This window comes from Eriocheir sinensis, chromosome 18, assembly GCF_024679095.1.
Source record: "Eriocheir sinensis breed Jianghai 21 chromosome 18, ASM2467909v1, whole genome shotgun sequence".
Taxonomy (NCBI): Eukaryota; Metazoa; Arthropoda; class Malacostraca; order Decapoda; family Varunidae; genus Eriocheir; species Eriocheir sinensis.
Window position 1 is genome coordinate 12245570 of NC_066526.1, and position 9413 is coordinate 12254982.

The 9413-nt window shown below is 46.4% G+C and overlaps 1 protein-coding gene across 1 annotated transcript in view; it reads right to left on the reverse strand.

Annotated features, from left to right (window-relative positions):
• Positions 1–4197: 4197 nt before the first annotated feature.
• LOC127000177 (uncharacterized) overlaps positions 4198–9413 on the reverse strand; it is a 26400-nt gene continuing 21184 nt past the window's right edge. The window contains exons 2-3 of the mRNA XM_050863569.1: positions 4851–5673; positions 4198–4718 (exon numbers count right to left, since the gene is read on the reverse strand). Coding sequence (XP_050719526.1) covers positions 4366–4718; positions 4851–5673 — 1176 coding nt within the window. The 3' untranslated portion in view covers positions 4198–4365. The remainder of the gene's footprint in view (positions 4719–4850; positions 5674–9413) is intronic.

Here is a 9413-nt window from a genome sequence, read left to right on the forward strand (position 1 = left end):
TCCTTGTTTTCTTTTATTATAACTTCATTCCCATTTATTATTCCTTCTTTCATTTCCTCTTTCATTGCTAATTTTTTCTTCATTCTTCGCTTCTTGTATATCTTTCTTCCTTTCTTCCATCCCTCTTTCCTTCCTTCTTTCCCTTACTTCCTTTTCTCTTTCTTCCTTTCTACATTGTTTCTCATCTTCCTTACTCTCACTGATCACTTCGTCATCTTTATATCCTCTTCCTCTTCCTCTTTTTCCTCCTCCTCTAAAGTGGATAGTGTAAAAATGATCAATCCTTTAAAAACCGCATTTACCATTACTTCGTTCCAACAAGATTAAACTGCTGTAATCTCTCCCGCTGGTAATTGAAGGGCATGACTAATTGAACAAATCACTAAAGCAAGCCGTCTAGTTATTACCCAACAGACTTCATAATGCCTGATCTTCCGTGCTGCCATGTTTCCTCCTCCCCCTTCCCTTCCCGTCGCCTCTCCTCGCTCCTATCCTTTCCTAGGCAACTGGATTTTTATGCATAATTCCTAGTCTAGTTATAACCCTACAGACTTTATAATGCCTGATCTTCCGTGCTGCCATGCTTCCTCCTCCTCCTTCCCCTCCCGCCCCCTCTCCTCACCCTTATCCTTTCCTAGAAAACTGGATTTTTGCGCATAATTCCTAGTCTAGTTACAACCCAATAGACTTTATAATGCCTGATCTTCCGTGCTGCCATGCTTCCTCCTCCTCCTTCCCCTCCCGCCGCCTCTCCTCACCCTCATCCTTTCCTAGGCGACATGATTTTTGCGCATAATTCCTCAAACCCGTTGGCCGTCCCGCCGCCTCTTACGTATCAAACCGTAGATCAGATTGTCCAGCTCCGTCTTAGTGCGCGCGAACACCGACTCATTCCTCGGTACACGCGTCTTCTTTCACTGTCTTTCTTGTATTTGTTTTCAGCAGCCTTGTTTTCTTTTCCATGTAGACGCGCAATTTAGATAACAGCCGGGGACGCTACCGCTGATGAGTTCATTTCTTCCACAGGTGAGCGCCGTGGGCAGGTGAGAGAGAGGGGGAGAGAGGGACCCAGAACGTCCTGCAGGTGCTCAGGTAAATGCAGCCTTAATTACACCGCTCCAGGCCAGGTGGGGTGCCCGCTGTCTGCCTGAAGGGGGGACCGAGGCCGAGACATGGGGTGCCACGAACACTCCCTCGCCTTTATTAGGATCTGAACGTAGGAATTTCTCTTGTTTTACGACTGGTCTTTGGCGTCCCCCGCAGCCGGTCCTGGGTCAGTCAGTATTCTCAGACGCTTCCACTCTCACGTCAACTCTTCCTCAAGGCCGAAAAGGAGATGAATCGGGTTACCATGAGTGTTTTTTCACGTTCATGGTATAGAAAAATGACTAAGCTACCACCAGGGTCATAAACTACACCTGGAAGTACCCACAACCCCTACGAAAACTCTGTCAAGCGTGGGTGTGTTAGCAGCGAAGCGCTTGAGAATATGGTACTGAGCGATGCGCGGTTTCCTCGGGCACAGCAGCGAGACAGGCCAGACAGGGACACTCCTAACCCTGCCCTGCCAAGCCCTGCTACTCCGTCTTGTGCTGACCAGAAGGGATGTGAAGGAAGGAGGTGAGGGATGAGGAGTGAGATGGAGGTGGATGTTTTGTGGTCTAGAGTCGGAGTAAGGAGTGAGGTGGAGTTTGTTTTTGTAGTGGAGTGGTGGTTAGGTGGATTTAAAGGGATGGTGTGATTTTGTGGAGTATAGTGGAAGGAGTGAGGAATAAGGTGGAGTGATGAGAAGGTACTCTGTATGGGGAAAGAAGTGAAGGAATGAAGTAATAGGGAAACTATTTGTGGAGCGAAGGGGAGATGAAGTGGATAGATGTGATATGAGTGGATGGAGGGAGTGGATTTTCTGAAGTGGATTAGTGATGAAATGGAGAGACTGGTAATGAGGTGGAGAGATGATGTTCATAGACTAAAGTGGATGCATGTGGAGTTCGTGGGTGGAAGCAATTATGAGGTGGAGTGAGAGAGGTGGAGAGGGGTACTAGAGTAAGATGTAGAAGAATGATTTAGAGAGGCGTGTTTAGGTGGATAAGTGTGGTGTTTGCGCTGTGTTTGTGGAATGGAGTAATAGGGAGGTGGAGTGAGTGGTGGTGGTGGAGGTGGTGGTGGTGGTGGAGTGGTTGGGTCACACTGGTTGAAGACCGCTACGGCTGTTTCCTGAGGGCATGTGTGTGTGTGTGTGTGTGTGTGTGTGTGTGTGTGTGTGTGTGTGTGTGTGTGTGCGTGTGTCTGGAGAATTTTCCTGTAGCTACCGACATCCTCCTCCTTCCTCCTCCTCCTCCTCTTCCTCCTCCTCCTCCTCCTCCTCCGGCAATCATGAAGGAAGCGACGGTCCAGTGCAATGATGGATCACCTGTTGGGACACACACACACACACACACACACACACACACACACACACACACACACACTTGGCCTTGAAGCTCGGACTCACCACTCGCTTCAATGGCAATTCCGGTAACTGTCAAACATACTTATTGTTTTTGATCGATTTGTTCATCCTCCGTCCGTCCGTGTGTGTGTGTGTGTGTGTGTGTGTGTGTGTGTGTGTGTCGCCCATGGGAAGGAGGCATGGCGACGGGCGGCTGACGGGTACCTCCTCCTCCTCCTCCTCCTCCTCCTCCTCCTTGTCTTCCTCCTCCTCCGTCAGCATGCCAAGTAGTCTCTCCCTTTTTTCTCTCCCCATTATCCTCTCCTCCTCCTCCTCCTCCTCCTCCTCTCTTCCTCTGCTACTAATATCAAAAGAAGAAAAATTAAGGGCAAATCAAGCTACTTATATTCACTACTAAAACAAGCAGAAAAAAACTATAGGTGACCCTCGAAGAATGAAGACAACGAAGGGAAAGGGAGAGGAAAATATGGAGGACAAGAAGGGAGAGAAAGAGGGAGAGGAAGATGCATGTTTAGTTTCCTCTCGGCTTGTCTCTCTCTCCTCCTCCTCCTCCTTCTCTCCTCACCTTTCGCGGTAATCAGTCTCACCTTTCCTCCACCTCTCCCAATCATTCGTTCCCTCCACCAGCTGGCCTGCGAAGGAGAGAACAGGGAGGAGACGAGACCCCGCGAAGCAAGGGAGGAGATAAGAGGAAGGAAGGGAGGAAAAAGAAGAATGGAATAAGGAAGGAAGAGAGGGAGGATAGAGAGGAAGGAAGGGAGGGAGAGAGAATAAAGAGTGAAGGAAGGAAGGAAGGGAGGGAGGGTTAGATATGAAGATGAGAGAGTGGTAGAGGGGAGAGGAAGAGGAAGAAAAGGCAATAAATGGAGGAAGAAAAGGAAGAAAGAAGACACGAGGGAAGGAGAATAGGAAAAGGGAGGAAGAGGAGAGAGTACGAAGAGGAGAAAGATAGAAAAGGGAAGGAAACAATTAACGAAAGAAGAGATGAAGGAAGGATGGAAAGAGAGAAGAGAGAGAGAAAGAGAAAACCGCAGCAGATAAGACCAGAAGTTGACATGAGTAACGTTACTAAGCTATTGCACTTCACTCACATCTTAATCAACACTGACTCACTTCACTTCTCATACTTAACATTCAAACCAACCATCCGCACCTTTTTATCGCATCAGCAACTACCGCCTGTGACTGACTAACTAACTGACTGACTGACTGACTGAATGACTGAATGACTGACTGACTATATAATTAACTGCATGATTGACTAACTAATTGACTGACTTACGTACTGACACTGATTAACTGACTGACTGACTGACTAATTAACTGCCTGATTGACTAACTAATTAACTGACTTACGTACTGACTTACTGATTAACTGACTGACTGACTGACTGACTGGACGGTTGAGTGACTGATTGACTGGACGGTTAACTGACAGACTGGTTCATGTCGTGGAGAGTGACTCATCCTTTCTGTCTGTCTGTCTGTCTGTCTGTCTGTTGCAACCTCGGGAGACGACCTGAGTGGAACGCTGAGTCACTGTTCACCAGAGTAGCCAGAGAGAGAGAGAGAGAGAGAGAGGGGGGGGGAAAGAGGGAGGGTCAGAATCAACGTGCCAAATTATCGTACCCATCGCATTTCATTTTCGTAGTTTCTGACCGATAACTCAAAAAAAAACCATCAATATTTACCGTTTTAACTATAACTTTAATTTCCTATCGTTATTTGTGTGGTTACGACTGTCTAGAAGCCTAAAAATTATAAATGCAATATTCAGAGTACGACAATTTGGCAACGCTGGTCAGAATGCGCGTCCCTTGTCACTTAATCGCTGTGGTCTTCGTGTTTAGCGTCGTAATATAAGTTTTAATGAGCAACGACTCCACTTGTGGCTTTGAAGTCTGTCCCGACGCTCATTTGGTTACGAAAAAGAAAGAAAGGAAAAGAATAAGAAGCGGACTGCAGGAATGGAGCTGGTACACACACACACACACACACACACACACACACACACGACAAAAATCATAAAAAAAGCAAAATAAAGCTACAGAAAGCAAAAATAATGAGAGAAAGAAAGAATGAAAGATCGAAAGAAGGAAAGAAAGAGAGAAAAGAAAGGAGAAAAAAAGAAAGAAGGAAAGAAAGAACGGAGGAAAAGAAAAGAAAGGGAAAAAGAAAGAAAGGAAAAGAGAACCACCATCACCACCACCACCACCACCACCACAAACCCCATCTTCACCCCTCTTCCACCCCCCACTTGCTCCACCTCCACCACCACCACCACCACCACAAGCCCCATCTTCACCCCTCTTCCACCCCCCACCTGCTCCACCTCCACCACCACCACCACCACCACAAGCCCCATCTTCACCCCTCTTCCACCCCCCACTTGCTCCACCTCCACCACCACCAGCAGCGCCTCCAGCTAGCTCAGGCCGTTGTCCCGCCGTGACCTTGGGACGGCAGTGTTTACAAATGGTCTGGCCGTTGCGAGGACTAAACCCACAACGAAACCCGCGATGTGTATAAACCCAACCCCGACGGAGGAGGAATAGGAGCAGAAAAACGCTGACGGGGAAGAAGAGAAGAAAGAAATACGAAAGAACGGGAGAAAAAGAGGGATAGAGGAGTGAGAGAGGGAGAGAAGGGAAGACAGGGAGGATTGACAGAGCGAAGACAGAGTGATACGGAGAAACGGAGGACGGAAAGGTGAGGAAGAAAGGAGGGAAAGGTAAATGGGGAGGTGACGGAGAAGGAAGGATGGAAAGGTAGAGAAACAGGAGGAAGAAAGGAATGAAAGAAGAACGAAAGGCATAGAGTGATAGGGGAGAAGGGGACGGAGAGGTAGAGAGGAACAGGATGAAGGAAGGGAAGGAAGTCACTGGGTAATACGTAAACGGGAAGGAGAGAGAGCGAGAGATAGAGAAGGAGTAAGAAATGGGGGAAGGAGAAAGAACGAAAAACAAAGAGTAATATAGGAGAAAAAGAGGTGAAGGGATAGAGAAAGAGAGAGGTGAGGGAGAGAAAGGGTTGAGGAGAGAACATGAGGGAGGAGGAGAGAGACAGGAGGAAGAAAGAGAGGAAGGTAGGGGCAGCCAGCGTCCAGCGGGTGACCATATAGGGCGTTCGATCCCTTGCGACGTGACCCGCCTCGACTTGAATCCTCTAACCGACACACACACACACACACACACGCACACACACACACAGTAACATAACCTCTAACCGCCACCACACAGCCGCCACAACACATAGCAACATAGCCACATGCACAGCCACGAACCAATACCAACATAGAAAGCTACATAAACCAACATAAAACTAACATGAAAAGCTACATAAAGCCATAACCATCACAGATTCTCACAGCCGTCACCTCACAGCCACAGCGACAACCCCACAGTCTCTCCACACACAAAAACAAAGGAAGGGACAAAGGAAGAATGGGAGAGTTAGGTGCGAAGAGGTAAGAGAGATAAGGGAGGAAAAAAAGAAAAAAATGAAGGAAGAAAGAGAGAAAAGGAGGATAGCAAGAAACAGATGAGGAGAGATAGTTAGAGGAGGAAGAGAAGGAATAGATGAAGGAGGAAAGAGAGAAAAGGAGGATAGGAAGAAACAGAGGAGAAGGAGAGAGTCAGATACGAAGAGGAGAGATAAAAGAGTGGAAGCCTCTAAAGTCTAAACAAAGCAATACCAACACAAAAGGTGCGAAGAGGTGAGAGAGATATAGGAGGAGGAAAAGAAGGAATAGATGAAGGAGGAAAGAGAGAAAAGGAGGATAGGAAGAAACAGAGGTGAAGGAAAGAGTTAGATACGAAGAGGAGAGAGCAAAGAATGGAAGCCTCTAAACAAAGCAATACCAACACAAAAGGTGCGAAGAGGTGAGAGAGATATTGGGGGAGGAAAAGAAGGAATAGATGAAGGAAGACAGAGAGAAAAGGAGGATAGGAAGAAACAGAGGAGAAGGAAAGAGTTAGATACGAAGAGGAGAGAGAAAAGAGTGGAAGCCTCTAAACAAAGCATTACCAACACAAAAGAACCATTAAAACCCATACCTACAACTTTTCCAACTCACTTACAGACTCTCACTGCCACAATACCGTCACCTAGCCGCCTCCACACGCTGTAACCTAACCACAGCAACTCCCACACCGCCTCTACACACACAGCAACAAAGGTTAAGGTACAGCCAACACAATAGCCACATAAACAACGATAGCCACACCTCTTCCCACGCACTCCCAGACTCTCAAAGCCACACAGCAACAGAGCCACATCCCTGCACCACGAACACAGCAAATTGCCAACACACACATGCACACACACACAGCCCTCGCCACATCTCAAGACGCAGCCACAGCGCCACACCTTCCATCCATCCCAAACAGGTTTTTGCCAACAGCCATTACACACACACACACACACACACACACACACACACACACACTCACATACACACACGCAGAATCAGACACAGCCACTAAACACCCTTACAGTTTCGCCACGACCCATAGACAGACACACAGACAGACAGATAAACAGACAGACTGACAGACACCCACCCGCCAGTAAACTTGGCCAAATATTGATACCCGGGTTACTTTTGTTTAGGTTTTCTTGCTAAAAATCATGGTACTGTCCCCTCCTCTCTCTCTCTCTCTCTCTCCTCCACCACCTCCATCACCAGCTTCCTCTCTTCTCCCTCTCTCTCTTCCTCCTCTCTCTCCACCATCACCACCACCAGCCTCTTCTTCCTCTCCACCTCCTCCACCACCACCATCATCACTATCCATCCGACCTCCAGCTTTGCATATTCAAGGTAGATTTGCATTGCCTAGGCGTGAGTCATAAGGGAGGGAGGTAGGGTGGAGAACGGGTTACGAAGGGTGGGTAGGGAAGGGAGGAAGAGGAAGGGGATGGTACGAGTGGGTGGGTGGGTAGGAGTAAGGAAAGGGGAAGGTTCAGGTGAGGAGTGGGTGGGTAGGGAAGGGGTAAGGAAGGGAGGTAGAGAAGGAAGGGGAAGGACAAGTTAGTGGGGTGGGTAGGGAAGGGTAAGGAAGGGAGGGAGGTGGTGAGGCGCTGGGGGTCCGGTAGATGAGAAGGGAGAAGAGGGAGAGAGGGAAGAAGACTGGTCGTGAATGAGGAAAGGAAAAGAGGAAGGAAGAGAAGAGGAATGGAAAAGTGAAAAGAAGAGAGAAGAACGAGGAGGTGGAGGAAGGGAGGTGGAAAAAGAAGAGGGAAGAAGAGGAGGGAAAAGGAAAGGGTAAAGGGAACGAAAAAAACAAAGAGGAAAGAAAGGGAAAGAGGATGGGAAGAGAAAGAGAGAAGAACGAAGAGGAGAGGATGGGAAAAAGGACAGGAAGAGAGAAAAAAGAACAAAGAAAAGAGGAAGAGAAACGGGAAAGGAAGGGAGAGGAAAATAAGGGAGTTTAACGACGAGAGAGAATTTTTCTTGGGTAGAGAAGTTATGGCTTTGAACCGGAGGAGAACGAGAGAGAGAGAGAGAGAGAGAGAGAGAGAGAGAGAGAGAGAGAGAGAGAGAGAGAGAAACGAAGAGAAAGAAAGAAATTGATGTAGGAGTATTAGAAAACAGTTACGAGGGAGGGAGAGGGAGGGAGAGAGAAGCAAAAGAAAGAAAGAAAGAAAGAGAAAAAGAGAATAAGTGTGAAAAATATTGCATACAGACTGAAAGAGTGTGAAGCGAATGGAAAAAAAGATAAAGAAAATGAAGGTGTGTGTGTGTGTGTGTGTGTGTGTGTGTGTGAAGCATAGATAAATAAAGCTAAAATAAGAAGACCGTTTTGAGAGGGAAAAAGGTGGATTGCGTTGTGTGAGTTTTCCTGCGCCATGACAGCCTTCAACATGACAGCCGACAGTGTGTTCTGAGTGTTTATGTTATAGGGCTGGTGTAGGATTTTGCTCTTTTTCTCTTGTATTTTTTTATTTTTATTTGTTTTTCTTTTGTTTTTCTCTTTTCTCAATTTTTCTCTTTTCTTTTTTTGCATTATTTTTTTCTCATTTTCTTGTATTTTTTCTTCTTTTCAGGGTCGATTTATCGTTTTCTTTTTGTCTTATTATTTCTTTATCTTTCTTCATTGTCTTATTTACCTTTTATCAGTCCTTTCTTTTGTTTGTCTTTGTGTTTTCTTTTTATATATCTTCTCGGGTTTTTAAGTAATTTTCTTTTGCTTCTCTTTATTCTGCATTTCTTTGTCTTTTACTTCATTCCTTTTTCTACGTTTCTTCCTTCCTTTCCTTCTGTTTTCCTTTCTTCTTTCTATATTTCTTCCTTTTCTTTCTTCTCCCTTATTTGGAGTTGTGTGTATGTCTATTTCTCCTGTGAGCACACCGGTTGCCTCTTCCTCCTCCTCCTCCTCCTCCTCTCCAACTAAGCTCGTGAGGGAGATGAGCAAGATAAGGGCGATTTTTGCTTATATATTCTGTATCCTGTTCGCCTAAACACCCACTCCACGTCGCCACCACCACAACCACAACCACCAACATCAACACCACCGCTTTGTTCTCCCTCTCGTGTGTTGTTACTTCACCGCTGTTTGTTACTGTGTGTGTGTGTGTGTGTGTGTGTGTGTGTTCCGTTTACCTTCCCTTGTGTGTGTGTGTGTGTGTGTGTGTGTGTTCCGTTTACCTTCCCTTGTGTGTGTGTGTGTAGTTTACCTTCCCTTGTGTGTGTGTGTGGCTTCCTAACCTTCGCTGTATTGCACGAGTCTGTTGGTATTTTTTTAAGCAAGTGTTTCACCTTCGTAAGTTCGTAAGATTGTGTGTAGTTTGACCTTCGTTTCTGTGTAGTTTTGTAACCTTCGCTGTTGCTTATTCAGTCTGTTGGTCTTTTCTTGAGTCACTTTTCATTGTTGATTTGTTAGTTTTTTTTTTGTATCATGTGACAGTGTTTTTAAGTACTATGAATGAGGTCCACTTGCTACTCTATTATGTCCTGTCTACG